Source organism: Carya illinoinensis, chromosome 7, assembly GCF_018687715.1.
Source record: "Carya illinoinensis cultivar Pawnee chromosome 7, C.illinoinensisPawnee_v1, whole genome shotgun sequence".
NCBI lineage: Eukaryota > Viridiplantae > Streptophyta > Magnoliopsida > Fagales > Juglandaceae > Carya > Carya illinoinensis.
Genome location: NC_056758.1, coordinates 37,620,323 through 37,642,299, shown reverse-complemented (window position 1 = coordinate 37,642,299; position 21,977 = coordinate 37,620,323). Strand labels below are relative to the sequence as shown.

Genomic DNA, 21,977 nt, shown 5'->3' with positions numbered 1-21,977 from the left:
ATTTAATATTTAAAAAAAGAATTAATTTAATAGTCAATAAGTGATATCACATTAATATAATGCGCTGAATATAAAAGGAGAATAAAATATACGATATATTTTGTATATATAAATGGCATAAAGGGTCCCGATATTTGCTAGCCTTTGTGGCTTTAGTAATTTTTATTTATTTTTCTCAAGCGGAGCTGCGGAGAGAACAAATGATTATTTCAATTCATCGTGGCAATATAACCTGAGATGGACTTTCAATGGGCCTAAATTCAAACCTACTTTTCTGTTCTAATCCACTTGGGCCCTAGAAAAAAGAATAGTCTAGCAGAGTCGGATGTGGCATTCGGCCCTTGTGGACGGTGAACCCTGGCTCGCTTTTGGTATAGGATGGGATGGCCGCTTTTTGTAACTTGTTTCTATATATATGCATGTGAGCCCGAGCCCATTCTGAAAGTACTAAGTTCGCGAGGTCGCGCAGACTCCTGCTTCCAGTTTACTTTTGCGTTGACTATTAGACTCGATTTTTATTTTTTTATTTCCTAGGGTTTTAGGGTTTTTCAGTTCTCGAGCTTGGGAGCTAATCAATGGACTCTGATGAAGCGAAGCTCTTCGTCGGAGGAATCTCTCGGGTTACTAGCGAAGACATTCTGAAAAAACATTTCGGCAAATACGGCACTGTATTGGGCTGCTCCATAGCGAAGGACCGGATCACCAAGAATCCCAGAGGGTTTGGATTCGTTTGGTTCTCCGAATCATCTGCAGCTGATAAAGCCCTTCATGATCCCCATGTTATTCTGGGAAAGACGGCAAGTTCATTATATTTTGTTGTTAGCCTTTGTCTTTAGAGAAGATTTGAAACATTTTAATGTTTATACCCTGTTTGGTTGCTGAGAAAATAGGTATAATTTTGAACGCATTCGAATAATTCTGTAGGCTCCATTAAGTTTTTTATTCACATTTTTCAAGGGCCTGCTAGTGGCCGAAAAACGAAAAAAGTTTGTTAGTGATACTACGAATTTCTCATTTTCTTAAATCGTTCAAAATCAGATCTCCCATTTTCTTCTTCAAATATAATAGTTACATTTTACTGCCTTTAATTTCCACCTAATTTTTCAATTAACCGTCAAACTGGAACAACTATACTATATATAAATCGAAGTTTATGTTTTGGCATTGCCCATAATCTCTGTTTTCAGCTAATCCCGTCTGTTAATTTCGATCACTATCTTGGGGAAATTAGTAAATTTTACGGGTGTTATAACTGTTATAGTCTAACTTAAAATTTGATTGTGCTAAATTTGTAAAGTAAAATGTAACATAAAAAGAATCGGATTTTCTTTTTGGAAAATAAGATGCTCTGTTCCAACCTTAATTAGTCGGGATAATAGAGTTTAGCGCAAAAGTGTGAAACTTTTTTCGCTTGGAAATTAAGATACACTCTCCCAACCCGATTTAGTCGGGTGATTGATTTCAGTTTAAGTGCAAAGGAGTAGCACATTTTTTTTTCTCTTGTTCTTTTCTGTTTTTGTTTGTAGGATCTCTCTCCTTTATGAAGTACATCTTCCTAGAAACTAAACTGCACTTTAATATTTGCATCTATTTTCTTGGTTGTTTGATTTACTGTTAATTTTTCATGATCTTTTTAGGTAGATGTGAAAAAAGCAATACCCCGGAGTGAACAACAACAGCTTCAAAACCAACAACAGAATAGGGGATTGAGTAAGAGTAGTAGTACTGACAATGGCGATAATCAGTTTAGGACTAAAAAGATTTTTGTAGGGGGTTTATCAGCTAGTCTAACTGAGGAAGAGTTTAAGAATTACTTTGAGAGGTTTGGTAAGGTAACAGATGTAGTTGTGATGCATGACAGCACAACCCATCGGCCTAGGGGCTTTGGCTTTATCACCTTTGATTCAGAGGAGGCTGTGGTGAATGTTATGCAGAATAGCTTTCATGAGCTGAATGGTAGGCTTGTGGAGGTCAAGAGGGCGGTGCCAAAAGAGGCAAATAATGGTAGTGACAATGGTTTTAACATGAGAATTGAGGGTAGAGGAGGGCCTCCTGGCAATTACCCTCCTTATAGTCCCGGATACTGGATTCTCCCAGGTTATGCACCTTTTCCTGGGTTTAGCAGTGGTGGAGGTTCTCTTTATGGAGCAGGCATTTATGGTGGTTGGTACCCTACAGGTGGATCTGGTGGCATTGGTTCTGCTGTTGCTCCACTTGCCCCAAGAAGTTCTTGGTATGGCCCCAGGGGGAGTGTTGGCAGGGTGTTCCCGTTGCCTCACAGCAGTGGTTCAATTTATGCTGGGTACTTGAGTGGTGGAGTTGGAGTTATGAGTATGGCTGCCGGTGGGTACAATGGGATTGTTGGACAGAGTGAATTGGAAACTGAATCTGGTTCTTGGTGGCAATGAACGTGTTCCAGTTGATATTACATCACTTTGTGTTGAAGGGGGTAAAGTTGGACGCATTCTTTAGGTTTGAAGGGAAATGATGGTGCTACTTTTAGCGAGAAACTAAAGGAGTCAGGATGGATGATGTGAGCCTAACCCTCTCGGTAATTGTAGTTAATTCTAATTGAATTCTCTGCACCTTTTAACTTGTTTGCTGGTGGGGCTAGGTGGTAATTATCATTCCTTTCTGTTGAAAGTAGATCACCGTTATTCTTTCATTTGACATACTGCTTGCTGTGTTTCATGTGTAGCTTATATGATGCATTGGTACAGGATTATGTTTTCTGTAATATAATGGCTTTCAAAATTCATTCTTCTGTGCTGCTCGTCTTAGTACATGCTAAAATGGTAGTTGGCAGAAGTTGCATCCAAAGAACTTGCGGTCTTTTTATCTTTTGTTCTGTCTGTGTATTTGACCCTCATAGAAGAACAAGTCGAGAGAGAGAGAGAGAGAGAGAGAGAGAGAGAGAGAGAGAGAGAGAGAGAGAGAGAGAGAGATGGCAGAGCATTAATTATCCTTTCAAAACATATCCTTCTTGCGCATGAGTTTTATTGGCTCTGTACTTGTTTTAGTTACTTATAGAAGATCATGCAGGAAAAACTGCCTCCGTTATGCATGTGCAAGGTGTTACTAATATTAAAAGGGGATGGGATTCCTCAATTGGGTTGCCTGTGTGGGTCCTGATTTTTACTCCATCATGTTGTATCTTTCCTAAGTTGCATCACCTTCTTGAGGGTGAAGAAAAGATGTTATTTACAGTCTTTGATCTCCAGTGTTCATATCTGCAGTTGGAGATGTGATAATTAGAACCAAACCCAGTTCAGTGATGCTTTACATTTCAGGGTTTCCTAAACATGAGTTGGATCTAAACTTCTCATCTCTCTTTGCTCTATTCTTAGAATTATCAACTGTATCTTGATTTAGGATGCATTTGGATGTGAGGGTTTAGGAAGCAACTCTTAGTATCAATAGCCTGATGTGAATTTCAACATGATTAATTTTTCATTATACCAGAAAAACAGAGATTTTATTCATACAAATCACTTTTGTTATAAATTTGAATAACATCTGATACCTAGTCCTCATAAATCGCCATCAATGAGTCTCATCAATATGCAAATTGTGTACTGTCCATACTCCATTCAAGCATTATAATATAAAATGTTGAAATACAAATCATCCTATTCAAATGCTGCTATCCTGATGGGGAGTTTTGGGATTTGATGCAATTTTGTGGCACGCTTATTGGTTTCTGCTGGTCACTATATTTACTTGCATTCTTTATCTGCATATTGTATGGCATATAGCATTATTTCATTTATACCCTAAATATGGCCTTGGTAGTTGGTAGGATTCTGACAATAAATTTAGACCATTCCAGTTGGGTTCTGTTATAGAATCTAAATAAAGAGAAGAGGGTTTTCCTTTTGAATGCCATCAGTCACTGGATCAGATGACATTTTCTGTGTCTATTATTTACTTCATTGGGTGAATGAATCTTATACGGGTGTCTTGAGTTATATTTACCTATCGGAATTAGGGATCAGGTCTCTTAGAGTTCAAGCAGGAAGTCTAGGTTGGAGTGAGATAAAAGACACGAGGTATGATTCCTACGTTATGTATTGAGATTTAATGTTATTTTCTGGGGAAGCTAAAAAAAAATGTTGTGGGGGTTCACACACTGCATATCTATTTCGACTCGCGGCCCTTGAGTTAAGGTGGAATTTTTAGGTGATCGTAATCCTAGAATGAATTGATAGTAATGTCTGTTTTTGTTATCTCATCATAGCATAAGCTACATAACAATACTTTATTAGAGACCCTGAAGCATCTATGTACAAAGCCGTCAGGTTACAACGGTAACTGAAAGGATTAGTATGCTCTTTACTATGAATGTAAAGCTATTAAACGGCCTGTTTTTTAGTTGTTGTCGTCGTCGTCGTCATTGTTGTTTTTATTTATTTTTATTTTTTTAAATTCAATTCATTGTATGTAATACATGAGGATCTTGTTGGTGATAAATTAAATTTTTCTTCTGGAGCGGATGCTGTGTCATCTGATAAAGTTCAAGCCTTCAAGGTCCTTGAAAAGTCGGAAGTTGAAGTTAGTCGGCTGGTCTGGTCCCGCCTCGAGGAGAGGCTTGGGGCTGCTTATTAACACACCATGCTTATGACCCAAATCACTAACGACACCCTAAACCTTGTAACATCGATTGCAGTCAAATCGGCAAAACCAGGTTTGGAAGGTCAGAAAAAAAGATCATTTCAAATTCGATTGCCGATACGTCTTTCACGGGAAATCCATTGGACAACGAATAATATGAACTGTTTATTATACTGTTCATATCCCCGTAAAACATTCCTTATCCTTCTAGTTTACAACATTTATTAATCAATGTGCTAGGGTTAATATTATGTGTTCAACTTTTCTCCAACAATTGGAGGACAGCAATATGTAATAAGGCCCCGAATCCAGCCGAATGGGTTTTATGCTTCTATACCGTAGCACCCTTCTGTCCCGTCTCAGCTACGCTGATGTCAGGGTAGCCATTTTAGAGCTAGGGATAATGCTTTATCCACAGAAGGTGGCCACCGAATGTGGCCACCGATTGTACTTTTTAATTTTTTTAATATATATTTTTTAATTTAGTGATTAAGGAAGTGTTTTTAAATGATGTTGTGATTTTTATTTATTTTTAAAAAATATTTAAATATATTAAAAAAATACATATAAAAAATGAAAAAAAAAAAAAATTGTTTTGCCTTTTCGGTGGCCACCTTCGGTGGCGTTTTTCTGTGGACGTAGCAGCGTCCTTAATACTTTTAAATATTTTAAAAAAATATAAAAAAATTTATAATAATATTAAACATTTTTTTCTTAATCATTAAGAAAAAGAATAAAAAAAAATGCCAGCAGTGGCCCCCTATCCTCTGCCCCGAGCCACCAGCGGTGGCTAAAGTGTTACTCATGATAATTATAGTTGTATTGTGCGTAAAAGTCTATAATCTCTTTAACAAAAAAATTAAATATATAATTTATATAAAAAATAATTAATTTTTTAATAATAAATTTTATTATTTTTTAAAATAATTACACGATATTTGTGTACTTCATGACAGTACGTAGTATTATTCTAAAAAAATCGTTAATCCAATTCTTTCTAGAGTTTATCACGAATCCCTATCATTTTTAGGCTTAATGAATTTTAATAACTTGAAATGATATAAATTGCACGTGCAGATTTTACTATATCGAAACTATTTAATTAAATAGTATTTAACATTAAAGATTTATAAATTATTTAATTTTCTAATTATGAAAAATATTTTAATCAAAATTTATGGTGGACTAGCCGAGCATCGAACTTATCGAAGGTTTTTATTAGCTAGTGTACTTGTATAAAAGTTAAAACACCAAAAAGAAAAACGCAAAAAGGAAAAGGGAAATGCTTGTGCTAAGCCAAGCTCCAGGCGGAGCTCTATCGACCAAGAGATGTTCCCTCTCATCCCCTCCCATTCCCAACTTCAGCAAACCAAATCCTCTCCTCTTCTCCAACCGAAGACACAAATTCAGTCCCAGGCCCTTCGTCAATCTCACGCTCGCAACCAAACAAGATATCTCTAGCTCCTCTTCCACCAATCCTTCGCCTTTTCAAAATGACCAAGAAACTGTTTTAGTGGGTGAGGAAAATGTTCCTTTGGAGGGGGTCATCCAGTTTGACAAACCCACTTCTTCTTCTTCTTCCCGTTTAGACAAATGGGGGTACTGTAATTTCTAATACTCTGATATTCATTCTTCTCGTCTTTTCCCCCTTATTGGGAGATTTATTACTTCAGATTTTGGGTTTTATGTTTCTCAGTCGGGTTGCTTTGCTTGCTGGTGGGGATGTTCTGGCTTTGTTTTTGTTCGCCGCAATTGGGAGGTTCAGTCACGGCTTCTCTGTCTTTGACGCTGAGACGCTGCGCACAGCGGACCCTTTTATTGCGGGTACTTTTTGTTCTCGTTTGTTTGAATTGAACATGATTCACTTTGTTCTGTAAATAAAAAATAATAATCAATTTGGATTATCAGGATGGTTTTTAAGTGCTTACTTCCTTGGAGGTTATGCGGAGGATGGCCGTGGAATGAATGGTTTTTCAAAGGGCGTCTTTGCGGCTGCTAAATCATGGGGCCTAGGAATTCCGGTAAGTTGCCTATGTTATTTAGTTTTCTTTACGTTCTAAACTTGTTCTTTGTCTTTAAAATATTTCACTGAAAGTGCTTGTCTCATCTCTGAAGGACCAGAATTTATAACTGTTTACATTATCCAGTAATGATCCGAAAAATGCTAGTATTAGAAGTTAGATTTCTGCTTTCTTCTTTTTGTTGTAATTTTTTAAATCGATGCATGTACTCCTCTTTTATGTTGTACTTAAAAGTCTGGTGGTTTAGTTTGCATCCGGAAATCCTTAAGGCGTATATCCTGAAGGAGTATAGGAAATTCCTAATTTCCTGTCAGATTAAGTGGTAATAAGAGTCTTCATCAATTCTAGATAGTTTATAGAAAAAAGCAATACAGAATAGAAATGTATCGATGGATGATGTTGGAAGCTCTTTGCCTACAAAATATAGGCACGCAAGTTTCTGCACTGGGAAAGGTCAAATCTCTTATATTCTGGATTCCTTGAGCTCTTCTATATGCATATATTCTCCATGGCATTATCAACATCCCACTTACCTTGTTCTATCTAATGTAGCGGCCCAACTAGAAGTATTATTGGTTGCATTAGTGATTATGCGTCCTCTTAATAACCAAATGAAATTGATCGAGTGGAAATTAGTACGATACAGATGGCTACATGTGTGGCAATGTGAGCCACTAGAATTTCACATGAAGAGGAATCATTCCTCTCCATGATCTACTCCCTCATCTCCTATGAAATGACAGTGGAAAAGACTACCTCCCTTCTCCCAAAAATGATCTGAGAAATCTATTTTTATTTGAATCCCATTCTTACTCAATAAAAAGAAGGAGAAAATACACTTCTCATCGACCAACTACCATATATATTTTACACTTGCACCCCAAACTACTGAAACTGACATGTTGTGTCCTCAAACTATTAAAAGGCTTCAAATGTGCAGCATGTCGATTTTAGTAGTTTAGGATGCAAAGTGTAAGACGTCTCACAGTTTGAGGATGTCAAGTGTATTTTTCCTTAAAAAGAAAGGTAAAAGTGTGGTCTCACCCTTGCTGGAATATGAATAAACATGGTAGTTATCTCATGGTGATCTCAATGGGCAGTTTCTACTATTTGGATTTGGCATTTGAACACAGAGAGGCTCGTAAAGTCCTTAAGCTATATTCTTTCAAGCACATTATCAATCTATAACTTCTAGTATGCACTTTTGTTTCTTTTTCTTTTTTCTTATAACTAAGCCAACAAGACACCTGTTAAAACCCTGCTTTTTTTGGACATCAATGCCAGCTAGGGATAATTATAAGGGCGGCAACCTCAGGTCGTTTTCCACCTTATAACTTTATAGCAGTAACAATGGGAAGTACTGCTGTTTTACTCATTGGATGGAGAGCAATATTGTACAAAATTCTTCTGAATGATAAGAGAAAGACAAGTGATGTATATCGTCGTGGGAACCCATTTGAGTTGTTTGAGGTATGGAGTTTTTTTTTTTTGCTGCTTAATCAGTGTATTGAAATTTATAATATTTTGGTGATAGCTTTTTTGCCTTGTCTAAGAAATATCTTCCTGCGCAATACTAAAGTGTGCACTGTATGCTGAAAAGTTGATAAGATTGTTTCCTTGGAAGAAAATTAAGCTTAGGAGTTGAATTATTGTCCTGTTCAGTTGATGATACTAGATTGGGAAAAGAGTAAATTTCTGTGCAAGAAATTACAGCCCCATTAGCCTATTAAATTTGTACTCATCAGTAAACTGCATGGTGCTTGGGAAAGGGAAGACCCTTCCAAGGATATGATCAAAGTTTTACCTGTTGTTTCCGACTATCTTGTTATCTATTTTGAAAGCCAAGTAAATATTGTCTTTTTTTTTTTTTTCTTTTTTTTTTCCATCTTTTGCTGGGCCATAGTTGTCAGGCAGTTTATATTAAACTAGACCCAGATGGCATTCGCCTCTTGCTTGTTTCATAGGAATTGATGCTGCCCTTTTCAAATACATGAGCAACCGCAACAACAAAGAAATGAGCAACCTCTTGGAAAGGAATTGATAAAAGTTACTTATCAAAAAAATGGAATTGATGAGAGTTTTTATACGTTGTTTACTACCTTCTTGTTCTCAATTGTGAAAGCCAAGTAAATAGTTAGTTTTTTCGGGTCTTTTGCTAGTGCATGGTTGTTACTGCAGTTTATAGTAAACTAGACCTAGATGGCACTCGCCTCTTGCTTGTTTCTTTGGAATCGGCACTGCCCTTTTCAAATACCCTCTGATAGGGATTCCTGATAGAGAACTATTTCTTTATTGTTGCAGTTACTCACATCATTGGTACGAAGGTGGTGATGATAAAAGCAGTTTCATTTGTTTCTGTACCATCTTATCCTCAACGCTGACATCAGTTTTGTCAGTGCTTCTCTTACTCCTTGTACTCACCTGCTTAAATGTAACAGTTGTCATATCTTGATTCGATATGTATCTAATTCAAAATTTGATTTCTTTAGTAGGTACCACGATATAACTTTTGCTTGATCTCTCCTTGAAATTGGTTTCATCTGATGTGTCAATATAAGGAATAAGTAATAAGGTTGAAGATTTTACAAAATTGAATAGCTCATTTGGACAGCACACGGGGCATTCGGTTGTGCACTTATACCTAATTTCTTGCATCCGTTTTCTTGAACGCATTTTGCTTTCTCTATTTAATATTGGAGAACGAACTGGGGTACGTCTAAGTTGATTTTAATACAATGAAACATAGTCAATTAGGTCTGAACCATAGTGATGGGACTGGTTCTATGAAGATGTTTGTCATAGTTCTTAACAAAATTGTAGGTTAAGGAACAATAGATTGAATATTAGCTGGAAACTATACAATGGTGATTAGAGACCAGGTTTTTATTCCTATGTTAATTGAAAAAGAAATCATGCCAGGCATGAATGTATGGTCAGAACATTAGCATATTCAGAAACTTCACTACTGCATCCTCCCTTGCCAGGTTGAGAACGAACTGATGTTAATTCATATCAGGTACAAGATTATTAGATCAATACATGAGTAGCATCAGAGCACGGCATGCTCATGACTTCTCTCCCAGGGAAAAGCTAAGCTCTTCTTAACGATATGTGATATATGGGGCGCCTTGGTCTTCGGTTTCAAACCTTACATTGTCCAAACCATACAAAAATGCTGTTTTGGTAGAATCTCACCCTGTAAAATCAGATATCCATTGGAGAAAGGAGGAAAAAAATAAAAAAAAAATGAGAGCATTGCGTGAAATGACAATAATAATGTTTACTTGGGAGACCAATCCTCCCTTGCTGAGAAGGGGAAGCTTTTTAGTTGAACCTTTGGAAACAAGGCTTGTCGGGTGTGAGACTCGTGGCCCAATGTCCTGTTATGGGACTGGACATAAGTAAACATTTTTTTTTCAATAAAATATGAATAATCTTTCATATAAAAGCTCAGATAAAAGTCTTCACTTTCGATGTGGAATAATACATTGGATTATTTAGTTGCTTTCCCGTCCACGAGTCTGATGTGACGATGTTGAAGAACATGGTGAATGAGGAATAGGAAGATAATCTTTCAGAAGCAGATGCATCTGCGTATTTGTCATCTGGTGAATGACACGAAACTCGGGCCTTTTCCTTAAGAGAAATGTTATACCAAGGGGATTTTTCTCATCGCGAAGGCCTAAAAAGCAAGTTTAAATACAAAGAGCCCAAGCCGGCTGGATGGCCCATCGGCCCATTAAGGGCCTTTGGCCACAAAGCAAAGATTGGTCGTAATCACATGGGAAGTCTCAAAATGCGAGAAAGAAATGGACATATCACCTCAGCCTCTCCTTACGCCACCTAACCTCAGAATATTTGTGCAGGTATGAAATGTGAGGAGCTCTTAATCTGCTTATAACAAGTAAAGAGGAGTCTAACGGAGTGCACCTGCAATGGGGTAGAAATGGAAATGATAGGAGGTCATGCTGTTGCATTAAAAGGTTCTAACTAAGGGAACAACTGAGGTGACATGTAGTCCTGACATAGAATATGAACAGTTGATCCCATAGTCCTAATATAAAAGCCAATCTCTAGGTACAAAGAACGTTCTCTAAACTCTCTACTCACTAATACAAACTACTAAATAGATACTGACTTAAGAATCAGAGACTCTTTGGCTTCCACCAAGGCTCCCGATTTTCTGTATTTTCTCCACTTGTGCAAGCTCAAAATCAAACACCTGAGTTACTAGAGCTTGTTTAAATGTGTGCAAAACACGACGTTAACATATTATTTTTACACTACATACCAATATGTGATTTATCATTTTTATTATTCTATTTAATTATACATATTTATAAATCAATATGTGTATATTTAAATAAAAAAGACAAATCACAAGTTGTATAAATATATATTTAAATAAAAAGATAAAAATAATAAATCATATGATAGGGTCGATGCGTGTAGGGGGATGATACTTAAAATTTTTCTTCTCCGAAAACAAAATCTGATTGTGTGTCGCATAAAATGGAGTAGGCCTTTTCATTGGTCTGTTGAGGCCCAGCACCGAGCAGTGCGAGAAGTTAATCTTCTATGGGCACTACTCCCCTTCCCACAAACAATTACGCCGATGATTGTCTGCCACACCCGGGGAAGGCCACAATTTCTTAAAAAAAATAAAAACGCACAATTTTTTTGCATGAATCAAAACAATATACATATTTTTTTGAGTGAAATAATTCTACGCATATGCGAATATTCTTCGTTGATTAATATCCCTGGAAGAATATTTGAGCAAAATAAATTAAATAATCTCAAGAGTCCAAGGCCTTAGGAAGCCTGCCCCTGTTTGTGGGTGAGGAAGTCCTCGTTCGGATAAACCAGAGCAGCCAAACACAGGTTCTTACTGAAGTCGATAACTATTCTTACGTGATCTACAATGCTATGTGATTGGACAACCCCAGTCTAGGTGACGGTAACATTTAAAAAAATTGAAGTCCGGGTTATTGGAGTGGTCAGTCTTGTCAACAGGCTACCTAGAGCCGTCACAATAGAAACCGCATGGCTGCCTATTGTCCAATGAGCCCCAGAAGGCCGAGAATATGCTACGGACCACAAGTGTGTCAGCAGGTTTTTAGAGCAGTATTTTCTGGGCACGGCTGATTAAAGTGACGGTGGAGGTTGACCATCATTAACCCTTGATGGATCATGGCTATTATGATGATCGCCTAATAACAACATTATTGTCGAGTGATTATCTCGATATCTGCAGTGATGTTCAGTATAGGTCCCAAAATCCGAGATCAAATCCTTATTCCGGATATAGTACTAGAAAAGACAAAAAAAAAAAAAAAACAATAAAGCAAAGATATTTTTGACCGGTTTAAATTGAATTTTATGTGTAAGATAGGAAGGGTGTTTGAAATCTACACATGCTGCGGAAAATGGTACAATTTGGCTTTAGCAGACTTTGCTGCAGCAGCAGCTGCTGCTGCTTTAACTGCATTAATGACACAGTGATACAGAATTGTTTTCATTAGGTAAAGTTTTCAAACATTTATCCTGTATAAAGTAGTTCAACACTTTTATCCATCGGGTAAAGAGGTGCCATATTGCCGATCATGTGAAAGAGGATTTTTCTAAAGAGGTGGAGGATGCGAGATCAATGGCTTTCTTTTTCATCACATTCCTGTCAAAGTCAGAACATGTTTGCTCCTAAAAACCCACAACACTTTTAAAAGAAACATACTATCCATCCTAGTCTTGTTCCATAACCCAAGCAAATAGGGAAGGCAATAAGATGAACTGCTGTAAGCCTTATGCAGGGATCAGACGTTGAAATCACATCTCGTATCTAAGATAATGGTGACGAGAGCATGAATTATGATTTGAGAAAGGAGCCCCACCTAACCCTTTTAAAAGAGGAAGATCTAGGCTTTGAATTCTTCCAACTGCATGCTTTAAATATCTTTCATTCTTTTGGGAACTAGAAGAATATAGGGCGGTGTTTTAGGATGTGGCTAATTTTATTGATTTGTCTTAATGCTTGAATGCTCTTTTAAGAGTTCCAGCATTTATTTCTGTTCATCTTATAGGTCTTGCTTCAATTGTGACAAACTAGCGGGCTCTTCAGCCATACCAAAGCCAGTTGCTAAATGAAAGAAAAGTAACCATCCATGGAAAAAAAAATAAAAGCGATAGCTGGAGAGAGAGAGAGAGAGAGAGAGAGAGAGACTAAGTTGACTGTGACATGACAAATGGGGTAAGATTTTGACATGTCATCCATGGCCGAGAGTGTGAAAGAGAGAGGCCGGTGACAAATGGTGAGGGAGATGTAAGCGAAATGGAGGTTAAAAAGGCTATCTCCTGCGTGTAAGTGAGTCTTAATGAAGAGAGAGAGAGTTTTAGACAATAAAAAACTGAACAGTGAAACAGACTCACAGCTAGTTGTCCTTCTCGGTTGGGTAGACATCATCCAGTGATCTCCTAATCCCTTTTCTTTCTTTCTGTTGGCCCCCCATTATGGCCAATTTCCGTGATCTTTCTCTAGATTTTGTTTGGATTTTGTGTTCTCACGTGATTCTCATAACTCCTTCCCTCATTTAATTCTCCCTCTGTCCATGACTCTGTGGGCTGGGCCTCACTGTTGAGAACAGTCTTAATGTTAACACTGGACCAACAGTCTGTCCTTTGTACATTGGCGCCTAACGGAAAGAAAGTGAGGATGATACTAATATGGCAATGTGGCGTCCAATGCTAAAGAATAATGGGAAGTTGGCTTCTCCCAAATTACAAATTTATTATTTCCAGAAAATAAATACTGCAGTTTAAAAGCATGGTGGTTAAATAATCCTTAAAAGGGAACTTGGAATGGAGAGAGACATTGCAGAATGATGTAGCGGGTATAGAAGTGCAGTCATTTATAATGTTTTATGGGATGAGTTGAGACTTCCCATCTAACTGTTTTTCACTGTACTATTCCTCCAAACAGTGATTCTGATTCTCTAGCTTTCCAACCGATAAAAAAAGTTTCCGTTATATTTAGAGGGAAATTGTACTTTAATAACAGAAAAAAATTGTCTTATGCCGGAATATAAACGTACTTTAGAAGACAGAACCATGAAAATGATGAACATCAGAGCCTGGAAGGCATGCATCTCTTATCTGGTTTTAGAAGTCTTTCGTACTTTAGTTTCATGGATAGGTACTGTCTCCATTTCAGGTTAAATATTCATTTAATTTAAAGCATGAAGTATTTTAACCATTTCGTTTGTTAATATAATATGAAATGATCGAATGCGGGGTGTGTCTTAGTCATTTTGGTTGTAAATCATTGAAAATAGAGATAGCCTCCAGGAGAAAGATAGAGAGAATGAGAGAATTCTTTCTTATTGATCTATCTATTATGACATCAATATACCCATATACATAGGGTTACAAAAGTCTTAAATAACGATTACGACTTGGTCAATTATGACAGCTAAATGTGGTCATACAATATAAGTTATTTTATAACACTTCCCCTTTTGATGACCATATAAATATTATTCTTTAGTTTTTTTATGATAATAAGTCCATAGTAAATTCCTCATAACTCATCTCATCCCATCTTAATATACAAACACAAATATTTTTTAATTTTAAATATTCAATTTTTTCATCTAATCTTTGTCTAATCATTACAATTTTTTTAAACTTTCAAACAAAACACAAAAAATAATTCAAATTTTTTAAATTTTAAAACCAAAAAAAAATATATTTTTTCTTTATAATATAATTTTATTCGACTTTTTTTTTCTCTTTTTTCAAAATTCCATAAAATATATTAGTTCAAGCAATTTTACTACAATTTACAAATCATTTAATCATTATTTATAGATCATTTCATCTAATTTTATTATCCAAACTTGGCCTAAATCTTGACTTCTACTGGATATTAGTAGATACATGTTTGTTCTTTCATTTTCATTTTCATTCTAGAAAAAAGAAATAAAAATTCAAGCAGTCCCTTTATCAAAATCATATGGTGTAGAACTTTCCTTAATTGTGTAGAATGGATGGCATACTTTTTTTTTACCAGATTTTCCAATGGAATTATTGGACTTCTGATCTATGTCTACAAGAGACAGCCATATATCACTGTCGAGATTCAGACCTGAGACTGATCAAATTAAAGGATACAGAAGAAGTTAAATTAAAGAAGAAGCACGTACCAACCCCCATTAGCTTCTTGCCAAGGCCATGCATAATATCATCATAAAAAGTGGGGGGGGGGGAAAAGAAGAAAAAATCAGTGGTGTCTGTGCTAGTGCTGGTGGATTCACTCATCATTGCTATGTAATTAAAAGAGAGAAAAGAAAGCAGAGTAATCAAAATCCTCCCACCTCTATGCACCCACACGCACGATCCCAAGATCTTTTTTCCCTCCGAAACTCAGTCTTCCTTTCAAGGTTCAAAACACCATCATTCCCATTTGAAATTCTGTCGCCGTGAAGACTGCTTCCATGCACATTTGCATGCAACATTGCCACTCAAATAAAAAGGAACTCGAGATCAAGAAACGAGACTCATCAGGAAAACCCTGGCAGATAATTTCACAACTCCCCTAGCCTGCCAAGTACAGCAAAAAGGATAAGCAATAGCAAAAGGCAAAATTTGACCAGAAAACACACAATCGAGAAATAAAATATGAAAAATATGAATATTCCATTACTCGTGACGGAAATTGTACGCATGCATGCATGGACAGCGGTTTAAAGCATGGAGCGGCAGACAAACTTTGTTAATCGAACTAAGAACCAGCCAACCAGGATGAGTTTGAATTTATCAGTTTATCATTAAATAGAAACTACATAAATTAGTGAGAATATTTCCCTTTTTTAAAAAACAACTGAAGTACCCGTTTGAAACATAGGTAAGAATTTCCAAAAACCACCTCAAAAAGTTAAGGAAAAAAAAAAAAAAAAAACACTTTCCTCAGGGGTGCGAACTACCATGTCTGAGAGTTACAACATGAACAATAAAATAATTTCTTGGAGAAATAACATGCGAAGAGAAAACAGCATCAAGCATAAACAGGCATACGTAATCAAAACACGATAAAAATGAGAGAAAAAAAAAAACACTATTTAAGGATAGAAAATAAAATAGATTTTCCACCTAAAGCTTGTCTAGGGGGGCCCTTTCATCATCATTCCTGGAATATTTCAAGTTTATCAAAGACCCACTCCTGCTTTTTGTCTGAAAGCAGTTGTTGACCATATCTCTTCACTTCCTCTTAAAAAGCTAATGGAGTTTCTGTTCTTTTTATCGTTTTAGTAAAAGAAAACATCTTTAAAGTTTAAAGACCGTAAATGTGACAAAATTGCGGTTTTGTTTACTTGATCATTTATTAACTTTACCACCTTCTCTTGTAGTTTTTAATTTAAAGACATCGCATGAAGTTGTAATTAATACAACTACTAAGAGTTATTAATTGCTTAGATTTAATAAGGAATGGGTCGAATATAATTCATATTGGTACTATTTTCACACTGGTCCCAAAATCCTACGGCAGATTTTTAAGTGTTTTTTGCCTCTAAAAGAACAGTAGTCACTGATGGGTTCGTCTACTGTATCACTGAAATGTCCAGCCAAAAGTGGTGGGCCGTCTCCCCTGACTGGGGTAAATCTCTCACGCACCATACGGAGCAATGCCCTTTTTTTGTTTATTTTTTTTTAAGTTAGAGATATAAATTCAACATCTTGGCTGGTTTCCAGTAGATAGGGTATTTTCGGCGCATGGACTTATCCACTTCGTCTAATTGAGTTTAAATTTAAATCTATTTTAATATATAAATACAAAATTCTTAAATTTTAAAACATCATTTAATTTAAAATTTCTTTATACATGAAATTTATAATTTTTTTTATACTTAACATCATTTTATATGCAAAACTTATAATTTTTTTTAATCTTTTATAAAAATATTTAAATTCGTCTTAACATTTAAATATATCTAAATTTAATTTAAATATATCTTACAAAACTCATTATAACATTTCAACTCGTTACAATTCATACAAAATTTGGAGCTAAGTAGGAAAGGGATAAAAAGGTGGAATTTAGAAGTACTTTGAAAATAAAATTAAAAAGAGCCCCCATTTTGAACCAGGGGCTGAAAGTGGTCCTGCTGCCTGCAAATAGCTAAACATCAAGAACAGAACAGTTCGTGGAAATATTTTGTTTGGAGGGATTCATTTTTTATTTTGCTTAATATTTAATGTTTCCACAGCAATCTTAAAAATAAGGAAACGTAATTTCGACGTGTCTGCTGGTTCTTCCTATCCGATCTTTCTACCTACGTATAAGACTTGTGGAAAAAAGGCAATAAAGTAGCGAGAATAGTGATCTGATAAAAATAAAAATAAAAATTAATCTCCCATTTCGACAAGCTACTACATTCATTTTTTTTGTTTTTTAGTCAGCCTAAAAAATCATAGATGACAGTCACAGCCCACTGTCAGAAAATTAAAGCAGGAAGGTGGGGAGAGATCAGAGGGAGATGACCCACAGAGCACATCCTTCTTTTAACAAGTAGACGTTGGTGATGGGCTGTGACCCATATAAAGTGGCAGTGGGCCGTGACACTAGGTTTGTCGTTGTTTTAGTTTTTCGAATTGAAAGCTGGGAACCAAATTCGAGCGTGAGCAAGTATTTAAAATAGAAAGGAAGAAATAAAACATTAGAATTAAATTGGATCCTTTTTAGAGTGGCAGAGTGGCACAGAAGGCTGTGTACTGTATGAAGTGACTGGATGGGGCAGATGTCCGGCTCGTCAAATCTATCTAAGGCTCTGCGACTGTAAAAAATAAAAGCGAACAGTTTGGGCAATCTGACTCTATTTGGCCATTGCTCATCCACTAGATTCAGCTGGCTGCTTTCCTTACACAGAGAGAGAAAAAAAGTCGATAATAATTTCTGGGTAATAAGAAATTATGTGTCTATTTAAGATATTTGGTGGTTTCTATGGGTTGGAGCTGGGTTCTTGTGTCATATTGGATCCGGGTTTTTTGTAGGGTTTAAGAAAAAGGCTGGCAAAGAGGGGAAGAGAGGTGAGAGGAAAAGCAAAAGACGTGGTCTTTCTCATATACACAGATCCCTATGGAATGAAGGGGTGCTCCCCAGCATTGTTTGCTAATATTCATTCTTTTTGTTTAGTTTAAAGAGACCAATATTGTTGTGCTCTCTAGAGAGAGAGAGAGATTTTGTGGGGAGTGCATAGAATGAAGAGTTTAGCTGGTGGATAAAGCTCTTCGCATGAGTTCTGTAGCTATAGAACAAAAAACCAAGTTCCAGAGGGGAGGCAAGAGATTTCGCTATGATTAGTTTAGGTGGTTGCCAATGATTGAGTTGCCTTACTCAAGGATATACAAGTAAGAAGAATTAGTGTGAAAAAGAAAAGGAGAGAGAGAGAGAAAGAGAGAGGGGAAGAAGATGAAGTCCATGCATGATAATAACGGAAGCAACAATAACTGGTTGGGGTTCTCTCTCTCACCCCAAATGAAAATGGAGGTTACTACTGACCCCCAGCATCATCAACATCAGTACCATCATCAAGGCCAGGCTTCTTCTGCTGCCGTTTCCGGTTCTATCCCTACTAGCTACTATCTTTCCTCACACCTTAACAGCTCTGGAATCTGTTATGTAGTCGGAGAAAATGGTGGCTTTCACTCCCCCTTGTCCGTAATGCCACTAAAGTCGGATGGGTCTCTCTGTATCATGGAAGCTCTCACTAGATCACAACCAGAAGGTTCGGTTATGTTTATTTTCCTATTTACCTCCGTTCTGTGTATGAAAATGTTTCTTTAAAATAAAAAATTTATTTCTCTCATCTTTTTGTGTTAAGGGATGGTGTCAAGTCCCTCTCCGAAATTGGAGGACTTTCTGGGCGGTGCAAGCATGGGAACCCACGAGTATGGAAGTCATGAAAGAGAAGCAATGGCTCTTAGCTTAGATAGCATCTATTATAACCAAAATGCCGAGGCCGAAACCAGCAGGGAACATTCCCTAGACCTTCTTCAAGAGCCCTTCAGGCAACAAGACCAACAGATTCCAGTTCAAAGTCACCAATATTATACTGGGCTTCCGTGCCATGGGATTTATCAACAACCCATGGAGCAAGAATCTAAGGAGACCCATATTACCGATTGTGATTCCCAAATCCCTCAAATTTCAGAGGATGGGATACCTTGCCTAAAAAATTGGGTGTCTAGGCAGTACTCTGCCCATCATTCCCTGGGGCAGCAGATGGGTAACAACATGGTTGATGATGGTGGAGCTTCTGGGTCTGTTGGTGCAATGGGTTGTGGGGATTTGCAGTCTCTAAGTTTGTCCATGAGCCCCGGATCTCAGTCCAGCTGCGTTACAGCTGCAAGGCAGATATCACCTAATGGTTTAGAATGCGGTGCGTTGGAAACAAGAAAGAGAGGTCCTGGAAAGGTTGCTCAAAAGCAGCCTGTACATAGGAAGTCCATAGATACATTTGGTCAAAGGACGTCACAGTATCGAGGTGTTACAAGGTTAGTTCATTCTCTTCCCTTGGCCCATTCAGTTTCTTCAATGTTCTCCTTTATGATTTTATTTGATTAACTGCGAGTTAACTTATTTTGTTAGATTACTAAATCTCTAGTACGTTAGTTGTTCTCTATCTTGCGTTGTTCTTGTTTTCGATGTCTGTTCGGTTCTAGTCAAGTTTGCTCTCTGAATACCAATTAACCCATGTCAGCTTACCTCCACCAGGCACAGGTGGACTGGTAGATATGAGGCCCATCTTTGGGATAACAGTTGCAAAAAGGAAGGACAAACCAGGAAAGGACGGCAAGGTTAGTGAAATTGACAATAGCCATTCACAAACGTTGTTTGGAAGTATATTCTTGCGGAAATTTTTGTCTATTTCGTGTTGACGCTCTGACATGTGCCCTTAATTCTTACTTGCCATGTTCACGCCTCTTGGGGATGCCATTTCAATCAAATAATGCTCATTTCAGTTTATCTGGGTACGCTGTTTTTCCGCCTTAAGAACGAAATAAAGAAGAATTTTGTATGAAAATATCTATTTACCGTTTGAATTAAATAAATTTCACATATTAACTTCAGGGGGTTACGATATGGAAGAGAAAGCAGCCAGAGCTTACGATCTTGCGGCCCTCAAGTACTGGGGACCTTCCACTCATATTAACTTCCCGGTATGATTAAACCCGAAGGTCTGGTTGTTTTGAGGTTTAGTAGCTGAAATCCCATTCTCTTGGTCTTTTCTCAGTTGGAAAACTATCAAGTAGAATTGGAAGAAATGAAGAACATGAGCCGGCAGGAATATGTTGCTCACTTGAGGAGGCATGATTCTGAGTTATCTTAGTATTCTACAGTTCTACTGCCTTATTTTCCCGGCTTTATACTCAAGCTTTTCCATTGGTTTGCAGGAAAAGCAGTGGGTTTTCCAGGGGTGCGTCAATGTATCGGGGCGTTACAAGGTTTTTCTTTAGATTTTGTGTGCTAAAAAGTTTCATTCCAGCTAGTATTCTGGTTTTTTGTGTTTCTGATCATTTATCTTTTGTAGGCATCACCAGCATGGTAGATGGCAAGCTCGGATTGGCAGGGTTGCAGGGAACAAGGACCTGTATCTTGGGACGTTCAGTAAGTTCATGCATTTATTAATTTCCTTAGATGCAGTTTCTTTTCTCGATTTTCCTAATTATAAGCATTTTACCTCGTAGATTTATTTTTATATTTGGCTGTCGTGTTCATAACTTAAAAGAAATGCGAAAGTGTTCGTTTTGATGACACCTCCGTCCTCCGTCCTTTGGTTTTCCGCCACAACACCAACCCCCCCCCCCCAAAAAAAAAAAATCTTCTAGTGTATAGCTATGCTTTTATAAGGCTGAATTGCTACTTTTAGACTGTAGTAATGAACTTTTTGAAGGCTGTTCCTCACGCTTGAGATAATAAAGGGGACAAAAGATTTTCAACTTAAACCTCATGACTAAAGGCTACATTCATATTATAAGCCCTTCCTGATATTCTGCCTGAACTTACATTTCAGGCACCCAAGAGGAAGCAGCCGAAGCTTATGATGTTGCTGCCATCAAGTTTCGTGGGGTAAATGCTGTAACTAACTTCGACATCACCAGATATGATGTTGAAAGGATCATGGCCAGCAATACTCTACTTGCTGGGGAACTGGCTAGGCGAAACAAAGATCCAGAGCCTAGAACTGAAGCCATTGATTATAACCCCTCAGTGCAGAACGTTGGGGAAGAAACAAATCAACCCGAGAATGACAATGGGAACGGCCCAGATTGGAAGATGGTTTTGTACCCATCCCCCCAGCAAACACCAAATGCCTGCGTCGAATCACTTGATCATCATCAAAAGACAATGAGTTCTGTCAACTACAGAAATGCCTCTTTCTCAATGGCCCTACAGGATCTGATTGGGGTTGATTCAGTGAACTCAAGCCAGGCGATGGTGGATAACTCTGGCAAACTTGGAACCCATTTTTCCAATCCATCCTCTCTAGTGACTAGTTTGAGCAGCTCAAGAGAGGTTAGCCCGGATAAGACCGGCTCCACAATGCTCTTTGCGAAGCCACCTTCGGGTTCAAAGTTTGTCAGCCCTGCTGCTGGTGTTAGTTCTTGGTTCCCGACGGCTCAGTTGAGGCCGGGTGCAATCTCCATGGCACACTTGCCTGTTTTTGCTGCTTGGACCGATACCTAAAACGCTTCATGTGTTTGTCACATGTAAAGTTTTGCATGCACAAGGAAAAGGAAGAAATTGTGGCGATGGTGGGGGGGCAGGGTGATGTAAGATTTTGATTTTGCTTCTTTAGACGTGCTAGTGGAAGAAATGGGCAATTAATGAAAAAAGAAAAGGTGGGGGCCGGCTTTCTGTCTCTAACCGAAGTGTTAAGTTACTTTTCAAAACTGAACCTTTTGGCTCATATTGGAATGAAGATTTTGCAAAATGAAGTGAAGGGAATTGGGAGGGGCTAATGATTAAACTCCATGAAATGATGTCTGCAATATAGAAGTGGCGCCATTAAATTATTGAATTTGCTTTTTTTCTACTTTTTTAGGTCCTGCTAAGTACAAAACCAGCTCAATGTTTCCCAATAATGCAAAGGGCTTGCTTTGACCACACTACCTCATTTCATCCCCCCCCAATCTGTTCCTCAATCTGCATTACACCATCATTGCAAATTCCTACTTTCTTATCTTAGCTTTGCTCAAAGGCAACAGACATTCCCACTTCATTATTTTAAAAAGGGTGCGAGAGATTCTTAGATGATGACATTGGTTGGAATATTTTAGGATTTGTGATCG

General features: G+C 37.4%; 3 protein-coding genes across 3 annotated transcripts; all 3 read left to right on the top strand.

Moving 5' to 3' along the window:
• The first annotated feature begins 465 nt into the window (after window positions 1-465).
• On the top strand, window positions 466-2,758 carry LOC122315928 (heterogeneous nuclear ribonucleoprotein 1-like). Its single transcript, XM_043132274.1, has 2 exons — window positions 466-797; window positions 1,638-2,758. Exons 1-2 carry the CDS (start codon window positions 576-578, stop codon window positions 2,406-2,408), a joined length of 993 nt encoding a protein of 330 aa, XP_042988208.1. The 5' UTR covers window positions 466-575; the 3' UTR covers window positions 2,409-2,758.
• A 3,092-nt stretch (window positions 2,759-5,850) lies between these two features.
• On the top strand, window positions 5,851-9,149 carry LOC122315929. The gene is made up of 5 exons (XM_043132275.1): window positions 5,851-6,210; window positions 6,308-6,435; window positions 6,520-6,632; window positions 7,917-8,102; window positions 8,934-9,149. Exons 1-5 carry the CDS (start codon window positions 5,894-5,896, stop codon window positions 8,961-8,963), a joined length of 774 nt encoding a protein of 257 aa, XP_042988209.1. The 5' UTR covers window positions 5,851-5,893; the 3' UTR covers window positions 8,964-9,149.
• Window positions 9,150-17,402: 8,253 nt separating this feature from the next.
• LOC122316919 (AP2-like ethylene-responsive transcription factor ANT) lies at window positions 17,403-21,665 on the top strand. Its single transcript, XM_043133767.1, has 9 exons — window positions 17,403-18,409; window positions 18,506-19,178; window positions 19,399-19,481; window positions 19,647-19,655; window positions 19,756-19,844; window positions 19,919-19,992; window positions 20,079-20,129; window positions 20,216-20,292; window positions 20,699-21,665. Exons 1-9 carry the CDS (start codon window positions 18,094-18,096, stop codon window positions 21,370-21,372), a joined length of 2,046 nt encoding a protein of 681 aa, XP_042989701.1. The 5' UTR covers window positions 17,403-18,093; the 3' UTR covers window positions 21,373-21,665.
• Window positions 21,666-21,977: the final 312 nt, after the last annotated feature.

Bases quoted from the DNA above. Each gene is read 5' to 3' on its own strand.
- LOC122315929 (XM_043132275.1), top strand. From the start codon at position 5,894: ATGCTTGTGCTAAGCCAAGCTCCAGGCGGAGCTCTATCGACCAAGAGA. The intron at 6,211-6,307 runs GTACTGTAATTT...TATGTTTCTCAG, and splicing joins TCCCGTTTAGACAAATGGGG to TCGGGTTGCTTTGCTTGCTG. The intron at 8,103-8,933 runs GTATGGAGTTTT...TTATTGTTGCAG, and splicing joins ACCCATTTGAGTTGTTTGAG to TTACTCACATCATTGGTACG.
- LOC122315928 (XM_043132274.1), top strand. From the start codon at position 576: ATGGACTCTGATGAAGCGAAGCTCTTCGTCGGAGGAATCTCTCGGGTT. The intron at 798-1,637 runs GCAAGTTCATTA...TGATCTTTTTAG, and splicing joins ATGTTATTCTGGGAAAGACG to GTAGATGTGAAAAAAGCAAT.
- LOC122316919 (XM_043133767.1), top strand. From the start codon at position 18,094: ATGAAGTCCATGCATGATAATAACGGAAGCAACAATAACTGGTTGGGG. The intron at 20,130-20,215 runs GTTTTTCTTTAG...TATCTTTTGTAG, and splicing joins ATGTATCGGGGCGTTACAAG to GCATCACCAGCATGGTAGAT. The intron at 20,293-20,698 runs GTAAGTTCATGC...CTTACATTTCAG, and splicing joins CCTGTATCTTGGGACGTTCA to GCACCCAAGAGGAAGCAGCC.